The following is a 24,410-nucleotide window of genomic DNA, read 5'->3' as shown; positions in this document are numbered from 1 at the left end:
CCCCACCCGAGAGGCACGCTCGATTGCGTTTAACGGATTCGGACAATGACCAAGAAGAAAACCAAGTGGTGAAAGTCGGCGAAAATCTGACTTAGAAACTGCTCCTTTATGCCTCCTTGTCCAAGGTTAAAATCCCATTACGCTTAAGTAATTACGAGGCCCGAACATTCCAGAAGCTCTTGCCACGCGAAAGATTGACTTTTTCTTCCTAGTCGCCTTACGACAAAGTTTCACCCGATCTCTGTACGTTGGAACTAAATAATTTACATACTAATCCATTGGCTGATATCAAAGACAGCACGGACTCGTTACAAGAGTTTCGTAATTAAAGTCGCGCCCTCGTGCAGTATTAATGAAGCGACAGTACAATTAGAAAGTATTGGGTAAATGAATTTTCGGACTCGCGTAGTACAGTTGCACGGCGAACGTGCGAAGGAACCTTCTTGTCGCTGTCAATGACGACCACATTTTATTGACTGTCCAGACTTCTTCGCGGGGAAAACGCTGGAGTATAGAAATATCCAAGAAATCGACGCCTAGCGTCGCGGGGCATATACACACAAAGTCAATAGAGTTTAAAAAATTAATGGGTACATAAAATCCTAATAATAGCCATTATTAGGACATTGCGATAATGAAATTGTATGGAACGTGCAAATTCTCAAAGTGAATTACGAGGTCGTCACTTTTACTTGGTAACTCGAAAAAGTCATTTTACAACGAAATCAGTGCGTGCACTCTACCGCCTGATAATTCATGCTGCAGGCGTCGAGTGTTACGAGGGAAAACTTACTTAAGCCGCATACACAAGCCGGAGGAGTCGCAGATTGAATTTAAGTAATACAAGGAGAACGTGCACGACGATCGATAAGACTTTCTTTATTTTGACGAAAAATACTGTATCGCGTGACATATATTTGCCTTATATATTTTTCGTTAGAAATCGTGGACAAGGGCGCTTTCATTGTTTTATTATTCAAGAGGACGTTAAGGCGCACGCGCGAAGAACGACAACGTTACGTAAGGCAACGTCCGGTCCGCGAGTGAAAAAAAAGAAATGTATCCTCGGAGCAAACAAAACTTTCTCGTCGCGTAGAATCGCTTTGGCGTCACATTAATTTTCGTGCATTAAAAGGAAAAGTCGAGCAATGTGAACACTGCCCTTAAGGATTGTCTCCGCCCTAGTGGACTTTACAATGCAATAGGAAAATAAGGCCCAGCCGTGGCGACGCAGTGGACACTGGAAAACATATTTTGGGGAGCAATTGGCAAATCGTTAGACCGATTAGACCAGCTGGCGCGGGCAGGTACCACCTGGAGAAGTTTTCCAAAATTGCACGGCCAAGTGATAAGCCCACTCGAGGATTAGTATTTTCGAAAGAAATTTAGCTCAGGGCTCAGTCCGACGTTTACATGTCAATTTGTCCAATAGAAGCGACCCTGAAAAATTACTACACGCTTAAGCAACTGATGTGTAAATATAACCAATTGGATTATTCAATAGGAAGAGCGAAAGTATAGAAACTCCTGCAGCCTGATGCATTCCGTTGCATCCTTGGTGCATCCCTGGTGCATCCCGATCAATTGCCAATAGATCTATATCTGTCTCTAAGTCCTAAGTAGATCTAGCCGTAGGCCGCAGATAAATTGTAGGTGCGATCGCGAGGAATAAAACGTGTAAAAAAGAAAATAGGAAAAAACGGCACGAGACCTAGTCCAGGAAGGGTCTGAAGTTGCAGCATGAGAATAAGTTTTATAATAAAAGGAAATGAGCACGTAAACGAGGAAGGAGTCATGCCATCTGTCACATGAGGCGCATCCTCCAGGAAGTCAAGTCCAGTCGAGGAGCTAAGGAAGCTCTGACGCTCGTGTGAAGACTGTTACCACATCGAATAGGTGGGTAGGTAGAGGTAGACGACATATATGTAGGCAGGCAGGCAGGCAGGCAGGCAGGCAGGTAGGTGGTTAACACACAGGAGGAGTATACTTTCACTACTAAAGTACAACAGAGAGTCCTCGAGAACGAGGAGAAGAAACCGTGGCAAAGAGTCTGGACACTACTGGGCCGACAGCACAGACAGCACAGAGAGCGCAGGCAGCGCTGCTATCCGTGCGCTATCGTCTCTTGGAGCGCAGGACGGTACCGCATCGCACTTGTAACTGACAGTTGGCGTCCCATAATACTTTATGCGGTTAAAATTCCATCATAAGTCTCGTCATTATAAATCAGCTCGATTGTCGCGACAAGTAGAGGCTTTTTACTATCCGAGCAGAAGCTGCTGAATCGAAGATAAATTTCTGTGCGGTTTTACGAGCATGATTTGCCGAAGCCGAAGGCGTCTTCGGTGCGATTGAATTTCCCATAGAAAAGTGAAGTGTAAGTGGAGTGTCAAGAAATTGCGGAATTAAAGTTTCGTTATCTTTTCCGAGACGCGTACGCGTAGTTTAGTGATTTTTGAAAAACTTCTTCCAGTTCAGTCAACTTTTTGACTCGGTGCGTGTCGAACACGTGTTTGCGATGGGACTGTGAAAAAAAATTGTTTAACTAGTTTATCGCCCTTTTTTTCGTAATGTGACAACTTGCTACCGAATCAGAGTCTAGAGTGCACCTGCGTACGGGCACTTTACACCAGAGGCAAAATACAAGAGGAGTTTAAATGAAAATTGACAAGACTTTGGGGCAGTTTGGCGATCGCCAATTATTTGCGCTCGCTCACATCGTGCGTGAGCCAATTCAAGGTGGTTACGTAAAGTGCGGCATGCCGTCTCATTAAATTGGCCGAACCTTGGGAGAGACTTTCATTTTCATTATCACCAAGTTACGTAAGCCCCGCTGTGGCTCCTCGAAAGGCAGGTACACTGTGCGCGCGAACGAACGCTAATAGCGAAAATCAAATTGCGCACGTGGCAAACGTATTTAAACGATAGACGCAACTATTGTTACGTGAACGAGAGAGTCGACTGATCGGACGGATAACACGTGGCTCGAAGTGAATATAACGAAATTTCTATTCAAACGCGCCAGATTGAGATCCTCGTGAACGAGAGGAAAGTCAGGTCGTGAATCGCAGCAAGTGAAAAACTGAGAAACTCTCGGAAAGACTTTGTGGCAGAATTATGTATAATTTGTAGTCGGCATTAGCCGACTAATTGCGTCGAATCTTAATTAAGGTTTGTGTAATGAATTTTTTTCCCCCCTATAAACAGGCAAGAGCGATGAGCTGCCGTCATTGCCAGCCGATGCGAGCGTAGAGGAAGTTCCGGTAGAGGAAGGAAGTTCCGGCTTGTCAGGAACGATAACAAGAGGAACAGGATATCCGAGGAGGTCTGTACTGTTGTCCCGACATGCACTGGGAGAATCAAGATTAGCAGATCGGCTCGAGTCAGGTAATGTACTTTTACGGCATTTCCTTATGGAGATAAACACACGCGCGCGCACGTGGTCGCGGGAGAAAGTGAACCGCGAGAAAAATTAGAAAAAATTATTTACGAAATTTCTAAAAAAATTCTCCATCGAATTAATAAATTGATCGTCGAACAAGAGAACTTTCTTTCACGAAATACGAAAATATTGAAAGATATCGGTCGATAGTCAACAAAAAAAAGAAAGCCTTACGCCGTAAGATGTGACGAACACGTGGCTTTGGGAAAGTTTATCTTTCTCAATGTCGAATAAATAATTTAAACTGTCACAACAATAAAAGTCGAATTACGGGATATAATTTATAAATAGAGAAATTCCGTCCGATAGCAGCACACGAATATTTTCATTATTGGTAAAACGTACCTGTGACGTCACGCCCGGAAATTCCCAACTCGATAATCCATGTACTCGCTGAAGATGCGCGTCTAGCGAAAAATCAATTCCAATCGCGTTTCAGGAGCTACTGTTGGGAATTGATCTAATAAAAAGGGAAAGGATTCGGTAAAGAGGATCACGCACTTCCGCATTTCCTAGAGCGCGTGTCCAGTAGATTTCAGCATTTCCACTGCTGCGCGTCGGACGCGAGCAAAGTCATTTCTATGCGTTAGACTAGCGAAATTGCCCATCGCGATATAATTTCACTTCCTTCGTCCAAGTTATTGTTCCACGTGAGCTAATTTCCTTATGGCGAAAATATATCGTGACACGGAGACAAAGGAAGTATATTCTAATTTTAAAAAATATTCACATACCGAATAGAGGTAAAAAAAATTCTTTGGAAATAATCTCCAGTTCACTTCCGGTTTGCCATTTCGAGCTATTGAAATTTCCAAGGTACAACGATACGATTCCCCTTCAGAAATATCTCCCACGTATACAGGCAGAGACGAACAGCGTGGGCCCAATACTGAAAGAGTCATCGGCTCATCGGCGACCACTTCGGTAAAGGCAAGAAATAGCCTTGCCGCGAAAAGTAGCTCAGACATTTTAAAGACCCATTTATCAAGCCGAGTCTAATCTACCAAAGCAGCTGTACGATTTACGCGCCTCGTGAGAAAGTCCAATTCACTCTAGCACTCCGCTCGCGTGTCTAGCCAGAAAAGGAAATAAACAAACGAGAGTAACGATTGGGTCAAAATAATGAAAAATTTATAATCAAGCCGGAAGAACATTGGGAAAGACATTCTTCGTCTTTCGCAGCATCCGGACCGGATGCTGAGACTGTTCGAACGATGGAATTCTAGTGATAAAAAAAATTATCATCCGATAACGAGAGATTCACGCCCGAGAGATTTGCAGTGTTAACCGTGACTTCCGTGCAGAAGGGAGAGGGAAGAAAATAAAAGAAGTACAAGGTTTACGATGGCGAAACACTTTCTCCTTTCCCCGTTATGAGATCACCATCTCGCTCCTCCGTCTAAGCATCTAAACTTTGTGTTGTACGTGCGGCTACCTAACCTCGGCTAACCTAAACGAATACAAAGAACCAGTCGGTATATCCGTAACAGGGATAGCAACGTTGCCTTAGAAAGGATCAGGATTCCCGCTTGGTACAATCGCTTCGTGATAACTTTTGTCACTATACCTTCACTCGAATTCCCTCCTTGTCCTCGAATTAGGTTCCTCGTTGGAAACGGTGCTTAAAATCTTAACGCAGAGTCTTCTCGCAAGAAAATGACAACAAAATTGTTCTTCTGACACTCTACTATGCTCGTGACGTATACATAAATAACTTTAGTGTAATAGGTTTTCATACCCAAGTTAAAGACGGAGGCTACGTCACACATATGTATCTTATATGCATATATAATCTATAAAAATATATAAAAGAAGTTGGTATCTACGTTGCCTCTAAATTCAAAAACCCCCTGAAGCGACTTTAAAAACTTTTTCGCCCATCTTTAGGATTAACATAGGTTATGTACGTGTATCGTTACGGTACGTCGAAGAGGTGCTGAAGCGATTAGTGAAAATGTAAAGCAAGTCGAAAAAATGCAAAGTCCCGGATAGATGCTTAGGGATAGTAAAAAATAGTGCTGCCCGACTTGAGTCGAACTTACGCGCTGACTTTTGAAACTTTTGAAGACTGGATTAGAACTGGATTGAAATTTGTAAATTTTCTCAAAACGCATCTGCAAATATCAGAGACGGTGATTCGTGGCTTCTTACCTGTAACAGAAAAAAAAAATTAATTACATTTAGATTTTTATTCCAATTATGGATATTATTATTCGCTCCATGCGTAAATACAAGTATAGATATACCACAATGAACGACTGTGCAAATTTAAGTGTATGCTATTTGCGCTAATTCAATTGCTTTATCAAGCCCGGAGTAAACGTCGATAAAAGGTGGCTATTTCTTTTTTTTCGAAAATACGATATACCTAGGAATGACCGAAGGATAAAGAAACCGAACTAATGAGGTATAAAGGCGGAATAAGGCAACTCGAGCGTAATTTTCACGGTCGCAAATGCAGGAGAATTTCCGCGGGAAATTCAAGGGAAACGATAGACGCAAAATGCCCGGGCTCCGAGTTTTCCTCCGGGATACCGATCTACAGATGATTCTGCGATATTCGAAAAGAAACTCTTCTTCGCGAAAATTCTACCGGCCACGCGCGTTACTAGCCTCTCAGTCCGTTTCCCTTGTGAAACAGCAAGGACGGAGGCTCGCGGGGGAATTTTGGGACCACGGAAGGTAACTAGAAAACCGAAATGAAACGGGCAGACGGAATTCAAAGAAAATATAACACAAGGCCCCTTTGTATTAGGACGGCATGAAAAATATAAGGGTGGACACCCCCCGATAGCTAGGTCCCTGTGATAACAGAAATTACAAAATTTCGCGAGAAAACGATTTAGTAACAGAAAGACAATAGTAGACGCGCGAACAATCGCAAGTGATCCTGATGATCGGGATAACAACGTGAGGATAACCCTGGCAACGGTAGGGCAAAGGCGCAACAGTGAATAATCAACCGGACGGATAGCCCTGTGACTAGCAGTTATACGACAGAGCACTGCCACTGAGGAACCCTAAGCAATGGCATGTCACGCAGAAAGGCAGGGGTGTGCAACAATGGAAAATAATCGAAAACAAATGAAAAACTGAATAAGATGAAATAAATAAAATTGGAAAATAAATGTATCTTTAGAGTTCGAAATTGGCAAAGCAAAGTAAGATAGGCTCTCAAGTACTTGTCGCGATCAGGAAGCGATAGGGACATGAAGCCTCAGAACTCACCAGTAGTAACGAGAAGGAAACGACAAGACGTCCAATCGGCACCACGAAGAGACAATAATAGAACGATCTATCGGTTGGCCATAAGTATAAATAGACCAGATATAGCCACTCTCTGTATTGTGATTGGTCGACTTTACGTACGTATGTGTCGTCACACCGCAATGTCGGTTCTATTTCGCGGTGCCATCTTCTTACATATTTAAATGTAAACAAGTCCCCTCAAAATAAAACTGATGTCGCCTTCAACACCGAGTTTACAGAATACGTCATTCTGACATACGTGAACAATTGCACGAATCGCTTAGATTTCTCTCCCCTGCCACTTATGCCGACTGTAATAAATCTAATTTTGTATAATGTTAAATATTCCAAGGTCGTAGTGTGTGTATTTGTATTAAGTGTTTTTGCCTAAAATAGGTTGTTTTCTTAAGGAAAATATGTGGATTCACGCGTCGATTTGGTGCGTGTCCGTAGAGATGGATATGTAAAAGACAAGTCGGTTAACCAAGTGCTAACGTGAGGCGACTGGTCACTGCGCCCTTTTTACCAAACTAACAATGAGATCGCTAGTGGCTATACCTGGTCTACTTGCATAGTGAGGGCTAGGCGTTCAGCCAGCTGCGAAATGCCCACCCTTAACCCATTAGGCCATTAACGACGAAGATCCTTGACTTTTCAACATGTGTTTGAGCCTCAATTTCTGTAACAGAGGAGTAAATGGATCGAGTTCCTCGTGTTTTCGAATATGCTCTAACGGAATCCGGGCTCGTCGTTAATGGGTTAATATATCCCGTTAGGCCCTCTGACGAACATCTACGCGCGCCACAATCTATTCAATTAATTGGCAGTCTTCGATTCCTCGCGGGGCGCCTTTCGGGTCAGAGTGCACAGGGCCCTTGGCGCGTACGATACGGAAACGGGCCCCTCCAGCTCCTCCTTTGTGAGATACGAAAAAGAATTGGTCACTAACGAAATCTTAATAATTCAACTGGATCCATGGACTGTTTTGCCGCGGTGGTAAAGAAAAGAACGTGGCAGTAAATCCGCCACGCTCGAAAACACGAGAGCTAAGCCTCACGACAGTGACGTCAATTCTACAATATATGTATAAAAAGTGTTGTAACAGCTGTGCAATTTTCTTCGTCCACCGTCAAATATTATGCAGCACGTGTCGTACCATAAACGGAACACACAATTGATCGACACAGTTGGCAGTGATGCATTTCTATTGGTACAATCATAACGAGCTATGTTAATTCTTAAAATTTATTATTATTATTCAAACATCAGTTAATTAGTATTTTGATTGGTAAACAATTAAACTGCCTTTACTCCAGTCATTCGCTGCGAATACATTCCTCCATACTCTATTTCTATCATTTTTCAGGAAACGGACAGCTACTCAAGTGCGAATCCTGTCTGCTGATTATCGCTATGATATCCTTTCCGCCCTGTGGAAGAAGACTCGAAAAAATGCGGACGAGACCACCAGATATCTGTTCGTGACGTCACTTTCTGGGACTCTTCTGACAGAACAGCAGGAAGCCAACGCGACAGCCCGAATAGATTAAAAATAGTTTGATAAGACTAGCGGGCGAAAAATAAAAAAAATTATTAATGATTAATTAATAAGTTAAGAAAGTTAATATTCTAGTGAAAAGTGTGCGATAACAGTGAGAAATGGTGTTCGGTGCGATAGTAGTGACGTCAGCATTGAAGGGAGCCATTGGCCTCGTAGGTAGCAGCCTTTGGCTGATACCCCTTCTTATCGCTGGTTTGTCATATTATAGATACGATCAATTGGATCCGGAAAGTCGACCGATCGATCGATATCCAGTCGATCCGATTTACGACTTTGTGGTGATCGGCGGCGGATCGGCCGGTGCAGTAGTAGCCAGCAGACTCTCCGAGATAGCAAGCTGGCAGGTACTGCTCCTGGAAGCTGGTCCGGACGAGAACGAGATCACAGACGTCCCGTCGCTGGCTGCTTACTTGCAGCTGACCAAGCTGGACTGGAAGTACAAAACTGAGCCGACCGGAAAGGCTTGTCTGGCCATGAACGGCGGAAGGTGCAACTGGCCCCGAGGGAAGGTCCTGGGAGGCTCGAGCGTCCTGAACTACATGCTCTACGTCAGAGGCAACAGGCGGGACTACGATCACTGGGAGGCCCTCGGGAATCCAGGCTGGGGCTACGAGGAGGCCCTTCGCTACTTCAAGAAGTCCGAGGACAACAGGAATCCCTACCTCAAGGACAGTCCCTATCACGGTACTGGTGGATACCTGACGGTCCAGGAGGCGCCCTGGAAGACGCCGCTGGTCGTCGCCTTCGTGGAGGCTGGCACTGAGATCGGTTACGAGAACAGGGACATAAACGGGGAGTACCAAACGGGATTCATGATAGCTCAGGGTACCATACGCAGAGGGAGCCGATGCTCGACGGCGAAGGCCTTCCTGCGACCGGTGCGCCTCAGGAGGAATCTTCACACGGCAATGAACTGCCACGTCACCAGGATCATCGTCGACCCGAGGACGATGAAGGCCGTCGCCGTTGAATTTCATCGGGACGGACGGAAGCAGATCGTCAGAGCGCGCAAGGAGGTGATCCTCTCGGCTGGCGCCGTCAACAGTCCCCAGATTCTGATGCTGTCGGGCATCGGCCCGAAGGAACATCTTCGTCAGCTTGGTATCCCCGTGCTGAAGGACCTGCGCGTGGGCGACAATCTTCAGGATCACGTTGGCATCGGCGGAATAACCTTCCTCATTGACAAACCTGTCGCCATCGTTCAGAACAGGTTCCACCCGGCACCGGTTACCATGCACTACGTGGCCAACGGCAGGGGCCCGATGACCACCCTGGGAGGCGTCGAAGGATACGCCTTTGTAAATACTAAATTCGCGAACGCATCTGGGACCTATCCCGACGTGCAGTTCCACATGGCCCCGGCCTCGATAAATTCCGACGGCGGTCTTCAGGTGCGCAAAGTTCTGGGCATCACGGACGAAGTTTACGACGCCATAGAGTATTTAGAAACTATCGAATCCCAATTTGAGTCGCCAGCATGTTCTAGAACTGCTCGAATTAGCAACTCCAATTATTGAACCTACCGATAGAGAATCCGATACCGCAGTATCGGGAACATTGTTAATATCCAAAATCAATGATAACTTTGCTGTTACGGCGGCCGTGCCTATCTTGCCTTTTTATTTGATTTGTGGTTTCGGCATCTCTGCAATCTACGTCGATTCATATCACAAGACGAAACTGTAATGGAGAAATTTTGAAAAATCAAAATTCATTACACATGGCACCTTCGAAGGACAAGTGGGTGCGGCGTTTCGTCATTACAGAGACGAAGCGACATAAAAAAGGATTCACAATTTACAGAGTTACATCATTGGTACAAACACAAAACATTCTGTACTCATTTTATAATTCATTTAATAGTCTACCATTATGTGAGTCTATATTATTAAAAACGCTTACATGGTACATTTTTATGCCTGTGTACAGACAGAAACAACTGTGTTCCTGGTACTAGAGTATGCAAGTGGCGGAAAACTGTGGGAACATGTTTACAGGCCCATCGCCAACAAGGATGCCTGGACCATCATACCTCTGCTGCTAAGACCCAGGTCCAGGGGCACCATCAGACTGAGGAGCGCCGACCCGTTCCAGAGTCCCATAATCGACGCGAATTACTTTGCCGAACCCTTCGACGTCGCGACGCTCCTCGAGGGTGCCAAAATCGCCATGAAGGTCAGCGAGGGTCAGGCGTTCAAGCAGTTTGGCACGCGAATTCATCGAGCCAAGATTCCTGGATGCAGACATTTCAAATTCGCCTCCGACGCCTACTGGGAGTGTCACATTCGTCATATATCCATGACGATTTATCATCCTGTCGGAACTGCCAAAATGGGACCACCTACCGATCCAAGTGCAGTAGTCGATCACAAGCTCAGGGTCTACGGGGTCCGCGGCTTGAGAGTGATCGACGCGTCCGTCATGCCCACCATTTCCAGTGGAAATACGAACGCTCCTGTTATCATGATTGCTGAGAAAGGTGCTGACCTGATTAAGACCGATTGGCTGTCGACCAATGCTAGATGATACTGGCCATCATTCTCAATTGTCAATCGCCGATTAACCTGGAGCTTGGAGAAGCCAATGTGCGCATGCGCAGATCGCGGTTCCAGTCCTTCAGGCGCTCTAGAGATTTCGCACTTTCTCCTAGAGACTTTTTATCCTAACTTCACGAAGAATTTTCGTCATTGATTTCATCCGAAAGACGTTTGCTCTTCCGACGAAAATGAAGTTTCGATGGCATCTTGTGACGTTCACGGTCGAAATTTTCGTACGAATGCAACCGACGCCTACTGGGAGTGTCACATTCGTCATATATCCATGACGATTTATCATCCTGTCGGAACTGCCAAAATGGGACCACCTACCGATCCAAGTGCAGTAGTCGATCACAAGCTCAGGGTCTACGGGGTCCGCGGCTTGAGAGTGATCGACGCGTCCGTCATGCCCACCATTTCCAGTGGAAATACGAACGCTCCTGTTATCATGATTGCTGAGAAAGGTGCTGACCTGATTAAGACCGATTGGCTGTCGACCAATGCTAGATGATACTGGCCATCATTCTCAATTGTCAATCGCCGATTAACCTGGAGCTTGGAGAAGCCAATGTGCGCATGCGCAGATCGCGGTTCCAGTCCTTCAGGCGCTCTAGAGATTTCGCACTTTCTCCTAGAGACTTTTTATCCTAACTTCACGAAGAATTTTCGTCATTGATTTCATCCGAAAGACGTTTGCTCTTCCGACGAAAATGAAGTTTCGATGACATCTTGTGACGTTCACAGTCGAAATTTTCGTACGAATGCAAATATAATTTAAGGGTGTACACACTCGAGTGTCATTGCGTGCCATAACGTTATGCATAGTGATTGTACACGATGTTACTCTGAACTCTTTGTTTTACGTCAGAAAGTAATTTTTGAAAGTGATAAACAAAACTCACCTTGAGCAATTATCCAGGATGAAAAATTACTTTGTCACGTGACTTCGATATTACGCGAAATTACAAGAATTATTTTGCCAGACGGTGTTTCCATTGGCTGTGGTCAGCAGACGCAAGAAACGCATTTAAATGCTCAACTTTTACAGCTGTTGCAATATTTACGATCGATCGACTAACCGAATGCATTTGCTGTCTCGGTTCAGTCTTTTTGTTGGATGCAGCCAGATTAAGGAAAAAAAGGTTGCCAACCGGAAATTAAGGGCTGATGAGCCATTGTAGTCGAGAATCTGCGATTTTTCGCATTTTTTTTTTTCACAACTACCCAAATGTTTAGTTCGAATACCAAGTAGTATAGACTAAGTACAAGTGTTGAATAGAGAATTTTTGTAAAAATAATAAAATTCAAGTTATTGTAAATGCACTTTTCGTAAGTTTATCCTCTGGAAATCCTGTGTTTAGTTCGAATACCAAGTAGTATAGACTAAGTACAAGTGTTGAATAGAGAATTTTTGTAAAAATAATAAAATTCAAGTTATTGTAAATGCACTTCTCGTAAGTTTATCCTCTGGAAATTCTATGTCTCTAAAAATTGTCACCTAAAATACGAGGAACTATGTCAAAGGACACACATACGTACACGAATACACACGCGCTCCACATGAAAGCTTTAATAATTCTATACTATTGTGAAAGCAGCCTTATATTAACTAGAAATTCGGTGTGAACGGTAGCTTCACGTACAAAGTGTATTTGATTGTGTTGTGTATTCGTAAATTACCAACAACACCATCCAGAGTACAAAGAGGTAAAGAAGGCAAAGTAGTCAGCGCCATCTGTCGTGTAAAAAAGTAAATGGACGACGGAACTGAAATAAAATCATCTCGCTCGCCATCTCAATACGCCCTGATCTCGTACACTAATCGTATTGAACGTGGTGACAATCAATTCAGAAGCCTCAATTCCTATACTGCATGTATCAATAACTTTTTCTCATGTATAGCGGTTAATAAGATATTTCGTTCCAAACACAGGTATATTAAGAGTCGACTCAAGTAAAGAGTCTCTGCGAGCTGTACCCTTTTGCCAATTGTCGCTTGGCTAAGTAATACCGAATGGACAGGAGCACTACGGTTAAGCTGCCGAAAATCAGGTATAATTCCACTCCCTCCAATATTAAGTGATCTCGTACACTAATCGTATTGAACGTGGTGACAATCAATTCAGAAGCCTCAATTCCTATACTGCATGTATCAATAACTTTTTCTCATGTATAGCGGTTAATAAGATATTTCGTTCCAAACACAGGTATATTAAGAGTCGACTCAAGTAAAGAGTCTCTGCGAGCTGTACCCTTTTGCCAATTGTCGCTTGGCTAAGTAATACCGAATGGACAGGAGCACTACGGTTAAGCTGCCGAAAATCAGGTATTGATTTAGACTCAATTATAGAGGCTCTTCAATTAATTATAAATTATTTGACATTTTTGTTTCTGTTTTTCCTGTTTTAATAGTGCAACTCGATGAAGGCAAAAAGGGCCATTTTATCAATTATTGCTATTTGACCTCGTCCATAGAGTGGATATATTGGACGTGTGGAAACTGAGCTGAACAATAAAACTTGAATAATTGACCAAGGATTTCTGCAGCTATCCTGGTAAATTGGCACGTGAGAGAAGAGTACATCATAATTAACGACGATTATTCGCAAAGACAATTTAACTCAATAATGGAAGGTATCATGAATTTTGTATGGTATGGATAGATGATTGTAATTGTAGGTATGCGAGTGGATAATTTTTGTTTTGAATTTTATAAATATGTTAATTCAAGAGGAGAATGTTTCAGGTTCTTTTGTATTGAAGAATAATTTATATTTTTCTTTTTTCTTGTGTGTAAATATATGTAGATATAGATAATTCAATTGTTAAAATCATTAAATTGTTATGTTATAAAACAATAACGTACGTCACCTCTGTTCATTCTTCGTCGCAATCTGCATTGTTTATTCTAAAAGTTCGCTGCTTCGCAATACAAAAAGTAAATACGCATCGAGAATATTGCAGATAACTAAAATATAATAAATTTACTTGTGCAGCTGCAAAAATAAAGTATTCTAGGTTTGACCGCGTAAAGAATGTACCGAGGAAAATGATACTTTTAAATATTGTAAGAGGAAAGAGACGTAAAGCGGGAAGCATAAATGAATCTCAAGAATAGCGTTGTAAATTAACGCCATTGCACTAGAAATTGAACGTCTATTCCCGAATATTCGAATCTCACAAGAGCTAAGTGATTGCAACGATCGGTACCAATCCTGTCTCACGTGTCCCCATAGGAGATGAGGAGGAATACGAAAGAAGCAAAGCTGAGGAATCGGGTAGTCCTATTGGACGCGGATCTGAACATGTAACGTCCATCCATGTGTCGTCCAATATTGTGACATCAGTCGCAAGCGGTGGCCGCGAACGTTTCTCTTTGTTTTGGTATCGTCAAACGGATCTAAAAAGATTCAACCAATCTGGCCAAAAGTACAAAAGCACAAGCTCCGAAAGGTCCCGGCTACGAAGCTCTGGCGGTGCGCAGCTAAGGAGAAAAGAATCGTCTGGACCAGAGCACGCATCCTGGCGATCCACATAAGCAGAAGATTTGCTGAGCGTGATCGAGATTCGGAGGTCATCAGGTCGACAGGGGGTTGTGGCGATGGCACGGAGCCTCGTAGGATTTGCGAAGTGGAGGGGGCAGGGAGGCAGGAGGGGCAGAAGTAGACGCGATTACCGTTTGCTGAAGATAAGGCTGCAGTGGTCAGATGAGCTATGAAAGATACTCAGATGGTCAAGACGAGTGAAGAGCGCGAGCGCTCTGAGGTGGCAGATCTAAACGCGAATCTGACTGGACTAGGTGGTACATCAAAGTGCGCCTCCTGAGAAGCTGCGCCACTTTGGAGATCCGTAGCGTCACTCACGGGGTGGTGGTCCAGCCAAGGGACACACGTGTTTGCGTTCTCTTGAATTATCGCGAGTTCATCGTATCGTTTAGCGCTGAAGGTTCTTGGAAACCAGGATCAGCTGTTCCTGTGGACGTGACAATTACCGGATGACGTTAAGTGAGAGTCAAGGTTTTTTTTCTACACTTTCTTTAACTTTTGTCAAGTTGGCCCCCTATTGTGCAAATTAAAAAAAAAAATATGATTAACCCTAGAACGGTACACATACCTTTTTACGCCTACTAATGCTTTGGGCATGTGTGACCCATGTGTACCGTTCTAGGATTATTTATCGGATTTGCCAGCTTAAAGACCGTTCTGAATAATAATACAAAACATGTGTTTAATATATCAAATAATCGATCCGTGACGTCATTACTGACGAATCAAGAAAATAAAGTAGCAACAAGTACAGCGGCAACAGCCAGAATAGAAGCTCAAAAAAAGAATAGTGAGCAAAGAATAAAAGATAAGGAATAAGATGGACCGACGTACTAGAAAATTAAAAGGTAGTTATTCGGGTGGGCACGTAATGTTGTTTCTTAGAAAGAATAATTACATTTGAATTATTGCATGACATTAAAAAATTCCCAAGGATCCGTGATCCACGCTGTCGTGTGAAAGATGAACGGAGAAAAGTTGCGATTAAGGAGAAATAAAATTTAATTTTAAAATTTTCCCAGACTTTGTAATCCTAATATTTTCGATGCTTATATTTAACTTCACTTTTGCGACATCTCGGGAAAATTATTCTAGAGTAAAGAAGAAAAATAACGTCCCAAAAGAAATATCCAATATATCGAATAGAGCTCCGGCAGAAGGTTTAACGTCAGCCCAGCTGGTGACCAGGGTGTCCACGAGGGTTCCACATCGACTAGACACGATGCGTAGCCGAGGATTCAGTTCCAGGATCCTCTACCTGGTGGCGTTCGCGTTCCTGGGCTCCCTCGCTGATAGGAACGAGGAGAAGGAGCTGAAGAAACTGATGAATCTGCCCGATCATATAAGCAAAAAGATCTTGGACGGTTCTGCCAAAGATGAAATACCGGACAAGACGCCAGGCTCGTCCGCGGAATACGACTTCGTCGTGATCGGCGCCGGAGTCGGCGGAGCCACCGTAGCCGCTAGACTCTCGGAGATCCCGGAAGTTAGCGTCCTCCTGCTCGAGGCTGGAGGAGAAGAGAACGCCCTGATGGACATCCCTCTATCGGCCCACTACCTGCAGTTCCCGAGCTTCCTCAACTGGAAGTACGAGACCGAGCCTTCGGACACGTATTGCCTGGGGATGAAGGGTCGAAAATGCAAATTGCCCAGGGGAAAGGTCATAGGCGGAAGTAGCGTCCTCAATTACATGATAGCGACGAGGGGCAACTCCAAGGATTACGACCGCTGGGCTGACCTGGGCAACGACGGCTGGTCCTACGACGACGTTTTGCCTTACTTCAAGAAGCTGGAAGGCTTGGACATCCCAGAACTTAACGAGGATACGAAATTTCACAATAGAAATGGACCCGTCAGCATCGTTCATCCTCCTTATCGCACGCGTATTTCCGAGAGTTTCCTGGAAGCTGGCGTCAAGATGGGATACGAAATTCTAGACTACAACGGGAGGAACCAGACCGGATTCTCCTTCGAACAGACCACCACGAAGAACGGCCAACGGATGAGCAGTAACAGAGCCTACGTGCGTCCGGCCAGGCACCGGGACAACCTGGTCGTGTCTAAGCACAGCTTGGTCAGTGAAATTTTAATAGACAAACTCACCAAGAGAGCCTATGGCGTAAAGTTCCGGAAGACACTGAAAGAGATGACGGTTCTGGCGAGGAAGGAAGTGATCTTGTGCGCAGGCGCAATAGGATCGCCGCAGCTGCTGATGCTATCGGGGGTCGGTCCTCGGGATCATCTCAAGGAAATGGCAATAGAGCCGATCCAGGACGCTCCGGTTGGTGACAATTTTCAGGATCACCTGTTCTACGGCGGTCTGGTATTTCTGATCGATGAACCGATATCGATCTTAAGAAGAGATGTTCTCAATCCATTCATGGGATACTTGTTAAAGTACGTGATTGCGAAAACTGGTCCGTTGACTGTACCGGGGGGAACGGAGGCTCTGGCCTTCATCGACGTCAGTGGCACACCGGAAACGAAGGATTACCCTGACCTGGAGCTACTGCTGTTCAGCAGTTCTCTTCTCGGCGATTCAACGATCCAACTTGCACTCGGCATCAGTGACGAACTCTGGAAAGAGACATTTGCCAAGTACGAAGGACACCATTCCTGGATGGTCGCGCCGATAATCCTCAGACCCAAGAGTCGAGGTCTTATACGTCTCAGGGACAAGAGCATCTCCAGCAAGCCCAAGATCGTAGCTAACTACATGGATGACCCTGATGACGTCAGGGTCCTCATAGCTGGGATCAGAGCCAGCATTGCTCTCAGCCAAACGGACCCAATGCGTGAGCTTGGCTCGCGACTGATTGACGTTGTGCTTCCACCCTGCAAGCACCATCCATTTAGCTCCGATGCCTATTGGGAATGTGCGTTGCGCACTTTGACCTTGAACCTCTATCATTACTCCGGCACCTGCAAAATGGGACCACGGAACGATTCGACGGCCGTTGTCGATCCTAGACTAAAGGTAACTTTGACTGTAGCCATTATTGTAAGCAGTTTGCTCTTACACGGATAGACACGGAAGATCTCATTGAGCACTATTGATCTTTCAGGTGATCGGTATCGAAGGACTTCGAGTGGCAGACGCATCTATAATGCCCGAAATTCCATCGGGTCACACAAGTGTGCCAACTTACATGGTAGCCGAAAAGTTGGCAGACATGGTCAAGCAGGACTGGGGTTATCCCACGGATCCACTTCCATCATAAATAATGAACGAGATCGAGAGGGAAGTTTCCAAAGATCTTGGCTACCGGAAATAAATGGGCCTCAGACAAAAATTCCTATCTCTAATTAACCATTCTGAACCATCAAACAGTCTTTATAATTTATAATTGTCTAGTCGCAAAATACAATAAACAAAATAAAGCAAGGAGATTCGCACAAGGGTGCAGCCGCAGCTGCTTCCGTGTCTGACGATTACGTTGCGTCGGATTGGATCCCATGAATGTCACGAGTAAATGTCATCCAATTAATCCGTAGCTATCGATTGTCACTTGTCGCCCTGATTTAGCCACTTTACTTTATCATTCGTTCGCCCCATTTTCGTGCGAATGCCAATTTACCCGTAACGTTAAACACCTGTACAAACACTCTGTATGAAGTTACAAGGTCGGTGGCTGGAATCGAATAGAAATTCCAAAAAATTGTTCGATATCGATCGGCGATTGACGTCGACTGTTTAGCGACATTTTTGAAGGAAAAAAAATCACAATGATCTATTTCTATTCCCCAGCATCGTGACGCAACAGACTTTTCGTACAGTCGGATCAAGTTAACCGTTGCACATGGTGCACCAAGAGGTGTTAGTTATACTGAATTAAAAAGTGGGTAATTGTAGTTGCACTCGAACAATGGCAAGTAGGGAGAAAATAAAGACGCATTTAAATTATAGGCTGCATCGCTGGTACGTTCAGGATATCTATTGTCAGTGGACTTTGAATATTATTAATCTGTAATTCATTTGTATTCCTAGGGCAAATCCATTACGTGTAACGCTTTCAAGATTACCTCTGATTTCCTAACGTGCGAATGATTCGTTTTCGAAGACGCAGATGGAAAGAGTTATTGTGGATAGAGAGAAGAGAGACGTGACTGGTCGAAGTAGCAATGGGAAGAATAAAATTATGCGAGAAACAGGCAAATTAAGGACAATAAAGGTGAAACCGGCAGAAAAAAAAAGTTCCGTCTTAGAGTGACCCAACCAAACCTGATAACGAGAAATATTTCTTACTCGTAGAAATAGTCGCCCACGTGACTCCAAAGTATCGCAAGAATCGCCTTAAGCGGAGGAAGTGGTTCTATCCGGAAATCCTATAGTGGAGCAATTTGAAAATATGACGAATTTGCACTTCGCGTTTGTAAACTCCACCGAATACGCAAAATAGTGTTATTGTCATGTGTAATACGGCAATTGCAAAAACGCTCGATCAGCTTCTAAAGACTCTGCACTGTTACATAACCTGAGGATCCGCATTTCGTTTACCCTGCGCATAGCAGACCGGTGGATATCCACCAGTGACAAAGTCCCGTTCTTCGTTCTCTGTCGATTCTCGCGAATTCGGGACATTTTTTGTCCGTGAAAATATTACTTGCCAATAGTCACGAGTATCGATCGAAAAAGAATTAATGGACCATTTTAAAGAGCGATGCAAGGCTGATGGATTATTCGTGGCAAGTGAAAATTTTGTAAAAGATTGTGAAAGGCGATAAGGTGACGTTAAGAAATCCAAGAAATTATATCACGCGTGTAACACGCTAAATTAGTGATTCACGAGCAGCAGGTAGTCGTGAGCGTATATCGGCGAATCGATCGAAAAATCATCCGTTCGACCTGAGTGATAAATATTAATTAGGAAAAATATCGAATTTACGTGCGATAGGGTGAACTACGTCCTGCACGTCGAAGCTGTGTTGACTCGTAAACCGAAAATGAGGACGTCCGTAAAAAAATCGTGTACCGAAACATTGAGTAAGCGGTAAACGCGAATAGAATGAATCAGTCGATGCTGAAATCTGAGTGTATAGTCACGGATTGATTATCATGAAGTTCTTATGCAACGCGAGGATTCGCGTGAAGCGATAAATTCGAACAAATTGAATTATCGAATTGAATCGACGAGCTACGAATATCATTGACGGACTGCAAAACATAATTGCTTCTACGAAGCATGAAACTCGTAGATACCGTGTTATTACCATGTTACGGATCTATAATAACAATCATAATATCGTGGCAGGACTCTCGAAAAGTTTGTTTGCTGAATCTAATTTTGAAAACAAAATACTTAAATAAGATCTTCGGATTGATTATTATTTTTGGTAATTAAGCGACTAAAGAATTTTTACTTCGTACGGTTATCTTCTTTTTCTCAGCTTGATTGATTACCCACCAATTCCGTCGAATCGTGCAATTATAACGATATTACTGACATTGATAAATCATTCGGGAGGATTTCACGGTCTTTTTACCAATTCCTTTGTGTCTGTAATTATTTTCAATTCGAGTTACATTCCACGAGTATTATTCACGAGCATTAATTTAAGGTTAAGGATGTGATTAGTCGAGCGCTGGGCGGTAGAAGAAGAAACTTTAGCGAAAAATAAGTTTTTAGATAACAACGTGGCGATGAAGTTCAATAGAACATAAACGACAAATGGAAATGAAACGACAATGAGATGAACGTTAGAATTTAGGTCGTTCGGAAGATCCAGCAACGCAGCCTCCCGAACGAAAAAATAAATTTTCATACGCAGCCTCGATATCCATACGATGCAAAAACACAATTCCTGAATGACGCAAGTTCGCGGGTAATCACGTGTATGAGATGCCTATATATACATCCAATAGAGTCGCCGGCAGAAGGTATAACAACGTCACCCCAGCCTGCGACTCGACTTGATCGTTCGGCCGCGAATAGACAAGGAACAGGCACAGAGCGCGTAAGTGACAGGACACGGGTGGAAAATGCGCGGGTCCAGGGTGCCTCTGAGGATCCTCCAGGTGATTGCGTTCGCATTCCTCAGTCTCGTAAGTGGTGGCAGTAGGAAGTTCTTCGGCAGACTCTATGGAAACAATGCGCCGGAGAGGCCGCTCCTGGGCAGCCTGCCGTATCTGCCCCGTGGAGTCATCAACTTCTTCCTGGAGGGCGAGAGATTCAGGAATGAAAAAACGAGAGACACGACGCCAATGACGTTCGCGGAATACGACTTCGTGGTGATCGGAGCCGGAACTGCTGGTGCAGCGGTGGCCTCCAGACTCAGCGAGATTCCTGAGGTTACCGTCCTCCTGATCGAGGCTGGAGGGGAAGAGAGCCTGCTGATGGACGTTCCTCTTCTGGTGAACTACCTTCAGTTCAGCAACGACGTCAACTGGAAATACCAGACCGAACCGTCGAGCACGTATTGCCTGGGGATGAAGGATCGCCGCTGCAACCTGCCGAGGGGAAAGGTCATGGGCGGAAGTAGTGTCCTCAATTACATGATAGCGACGAGGGGCAACTCCAAGGATTACGATCGCTGGGCTGACCTCGGGAACCACGGCTGGTCCTATGACGAAGTCTTGCCGTACTTCAAGAAGATGGAAGCCATGGCAATTCCAGGATTACGACGGGATACGGAAATGCACGGCACAAACGGACCTGTCAATATCGATTACATCCCTTATCACACGCCCGTTGCCGAGAGTTTCCTGGAAGCTGGCCTCGAGGCCGGATTCAAGATCCTCGACTACAACGGTAGGAATCAAACCGGATTCTCCTATCTTCAAACGACGACGAAGAACGGTATGCGCCTGAGCAGCAACAAAGCTTACCTACAGCCGGCGAGGAACCGGAAGAACCTCTTCGTCACCAAGAACAGCCTGGTCAGCCAAATTCTAATAGACAAGCCGACCAACAGAGCAATCGGCGTCAAGTTCCTCAAGCACCGGAGAGAAATAGTGGTGAGAGCGAGGAAGGAAGTGATCTTGTGCGCAGGCGCGATAGCGTCGCCTCAGCTGCTGATGTTGTCGGGGGTCGGTCCCGCGGCTCATCTTCGGGAGATGGGCATAGCGCCAGTCAAGGACGCTCCGGTAGGTGAAAATTTCCAGGATCACATAGCCTACGGCGGACTGGTCTTCCTGATCGATAAACCGATATCGATTTTGACCAGGGACATAATAAATCCACTGAATCCGTATCTGCGGGATTATCTCGATAGAAAAACTGGTCCCTTGTCTGTACCGGGAGCCTGCGAGGCTCTGGCCTTCCTGAACGTGACCAGCACGCCCGAAGACTTTCCTGACATGGAATTGCTGTTCCTCGGTGCCTCCCCTTTGTCCGATCCGTCGTTGCATTATGCGATTGGCATAAGTGAGGAATTGTGGAGAGCAGCTTTTGCCAAGTACGAAGGACGTTACTCGTGGATGGTCGCGCCGATGATCCTCAGACCCAAAAGCCGCGGTCGGATACTTCTGAGGGACAAGAAGATCTTCAGCAAGCCCAGGATCATAGCGAACTACCTGGATGATCCTGATGACGTCAAGGTCCTCACGGGGGGCATCAGGGCCGCCATAGCTTTGAGCAAAACCCGCGCGATGCGCAGAATCGGCTCGCAGTTGGTTGACCTTGTAAATCCGGTCTGCCGGGAACACGAGTATGACTCGGATCCCTATTGGGAATGTGCACTTCGCACTTTGACCCTGAACATCTACCATTATTCTGGTACCTGCAAGATGGGACCTGAGAAAGATCCCACGGCTGTTGTTAACCCGAGACTACAGGTATCTTTAATCGATGTCAATACTAATTATTTATTACCGCCTAACCAATTTTCCACCCTAAGACATCTCTTGTCCCGATGTCTTTCAGGTGATCGGTATCGATGGACTTCGAGTGGCGGACGCGTCTATAATGCCCGAGATTCCATCGGCTCATACAAATATACCAACTTACATGATTGCCGAAAAGTTGGCGGACATGGTCAAACAGGACTGGGGTTATCCCACGGATCCACTTCCATGATGATAACCAGATGAGATCGCCAACGGACGTCGAGATGTCTGTGATTCACCACACGTGTCACGCACATGTGTAGAACATTCGGTGACAATGTGCTTTCGCGTGCATACAAATCCTCAAAGTGAAATCGCAAGGGAAATCGGACTGCATTCTTGTGTCTGTATCTACAAATAACGTGTAATATTACAAAGTCGAATATAAACTGGTACCGTCGTCATTGCTCGGTCACAGCAGTTATAGCTACGAGAGACATTCCGCGGTTGTCGCGTTATCGTGTTAGCCGTAATTTGGTGAAAACAATTAAATCGAATATGAATTTTACTTTTCTAGTTTTTCTTGAATCGTGTATCTTCCTACAAAGAAAAGTAACAAAAACATTGATTTCATACTCAAGTTGAATTTGCATTTGCAAACTTCCCGATTAACGTAGTGATAATAATAATTGGAAGAAATCATAAAAATACAATAAATCTTTCCATCATTACGTTTAATCGAGTGGAAAACTTATCAGGCAAAGCTCGATAAGAACCTACCGTGCATCGTAAATTCACGAATACTGATACGCAAGCTAACAAGGAATTAATAATAAGAATTAATTCAATCACGAGGATAGCTAATTGCTCTGATTTGATTACAATACTATGAAACGATTATATCAATAACGATTAGGTTGTTATGATCCGCGCGGATTGTTGTTATTATTCTTGTACTTGTTCTCGCTGTTGCATACACAGGGTGTTCCGAAATTACCTGATCTACGGGATATGGCGGTGTTCGGGTGGCTACAGAGATTACGCAGACGACCTTCCTTTTGTTCTTAGTTTTTAAATGGAAGCAGGTCAAAGTTGACCAATCAGAGCGAGGCGTCAACGGAAACGGTTGGCACCTGCGAACTCTGAATTTACGTCTCGGTGACTATGGGACTAGCTGTCGCTAATCCACGCACGAGCTGCGCCTGGCAGTAGGCAACCGCCCGGACGCGTGCTCCTCAGGACCGCAGGTTGCCCACCTGTAGGCGAACAGTATAAGCCAAATTGCCCGTACATGTGAGTAACGTGTTCCAAATGACAAGTCACAAATTTTACCACGAGCCAAAAAATATCACAGACGTATTAACTCCCTTAGAAAAATGTCACAATTATACTTCCGCAACGAAGCGGAAGTCCCGTAAGAGATAATTATAACAGCTGTATTATAAACAATCATATCGTTATCGCCTCTACTGCCACTTAATAACACAAGAACAACGTGTAAATTATCATGCTCCGCACGATAGCCTATCATGATGCTAATTATCAGCGCGTCGTCTAATTCCACCGGAAAGACTTGTATTTCAAAATCGTCCTTAGTAAAGTCCTACAGGAATTATTAAATCACACGTACAGCAACCAGACGCGTTCACAATATCCGATTTAATGTGAATTTTAATTTCTCGTTTTAGCGAACGAATAAATTGAACAAGGGCTAGAAAAATGTAAAATCACAAAAAAAAAACATGTGCATAATGAAATAATGCAACTGGGATATATTAAAAGACTGTATCACCTTGTTGCACAAGTGGATCAAGGATACGTGATTCTCGTTCGCTATGAAATCTGTATTTATGCATTAATCTAATACGTCAACCTATCGCTCGCATTGGTTCTTTTTTAGCGGCTATTTTTTTTCCCCTTTATTTCCAAATATATCTCACAGCTGACGTTACTCTAGTTTAAGGCTGTTATCTCGATGCAGCATACAGATCTGTGATTATTATGATATATATTTATTCGATCGAATCTCCAGATCGCGTGACAATTTTTGCAACTAAATTCTGTCCTGCTAAAGATTCGAAAATTTCCTGGTGAAAGTCATGACGAGGCGAAATCGTAACGACTCCCGTGGATCGCCGATCGTCCCTTACGCAATCGTTATGTTTACACGCGTGGCGACAGTGACCGTAGAAAACTTTCCATAAGCTCCGAAGAATCAGGGGTCCATTATGTTCATTATCATATACTAGGATAACTGCTTGATAAGAATCAACATCTTGAGAAACACGCGTGCTTACCCCCCCCCCCCCCC

The 24,410-nt window shown here is 44.4% G+C and overlaps 3 protein-coding genes across 7 annotated transcripts in view; 2 read left to right on the top strand and 1 right to left on the bottom strand.

The window, feature by feature from the left end:
* LOC107268630 (flotillin-2) overlaps positions 1-24,410 on the bottom strand; it is a 105,990-nt gene that overhangs the window by 72,908 nt on the left and 8,672 nt on the right. For 2 of the 5 annotated variants that reach the window (XM_015741605.2, XM_015741606.2), the window contains exon 1: positions 6,671-6,813. The exons of 2 other annotated variants lie outside the window; for them this stretch is intronic. The gene's annotated coding sequence lies outside the window, so the exon portion shown is untranslated. Of the gene's footprint in view, positions 1-6,670; positions 6,814-24,410 lie in introns of those variants that run through there. One more of the 5 variants, XM_015741608.2, reaches the window with a different exon arrangement.
* LOC107268617 lies at positions 2,023-18,523 on the top strand. Its single transcript, XM_025085905.1, has 6 exons — positions 2,023-3,387; positions 8,058-9,685; positions 10,242-10,769; positions 14,198-14,370; positions 15,430-17,311; positions 17,400-18,523. Exons 2-6 carry the CDS (start codon positions 8,351-8,353, stop codon positions 17,553-17,555), a joined length of 4,074 nt encoding a protein of 1,357 aa, XP_024941673.1. The 5' UTR covers positions 2,023-3,387; positions 8,058-8,350; the 3' UTR covers positions 17,556-18,523.
* LOC107268621 (glucose dehydrogenase [FAD, quinone]) lies at positions 20,219-22,667 on the top strand. Its single transcript, XM_015741581.2, has 2 exons — positions 20,219-22,108; positions 22,197-22,667. Exons 1-2 carry the CDS (start codon positions 20,315-20,317, stop codon positions 22,347-22,349), a joined length of 1,947 nt encoding a protein of 648 aa, XP_015597067.1. The 5' UTR covers positions 20,219-20,314; the 3' UTR covers positions 22,350-22,667.

This window comes from Cephus cinctus, unplaced genomic scaffold, assembly GCF_000341935.2.
Source record: "Cephus cinctus unplaced genomic scaffold, Ccin1 Ccin1_scaffold0575, whole genome shotgun sequence".
Classification (NCBI taxonomy): domain Eukaryota; kingdom Metazoa; phylum Arthropoda; class Insecta; order Hymenoptera; family Cephidae; genus Cephus; species Cephus cinctus.
The sequence above is the reverse complement of the archived record's forward strand: the minus strand, read 5'-3'. Positions and strand labels throughout refer to the sequence as shown.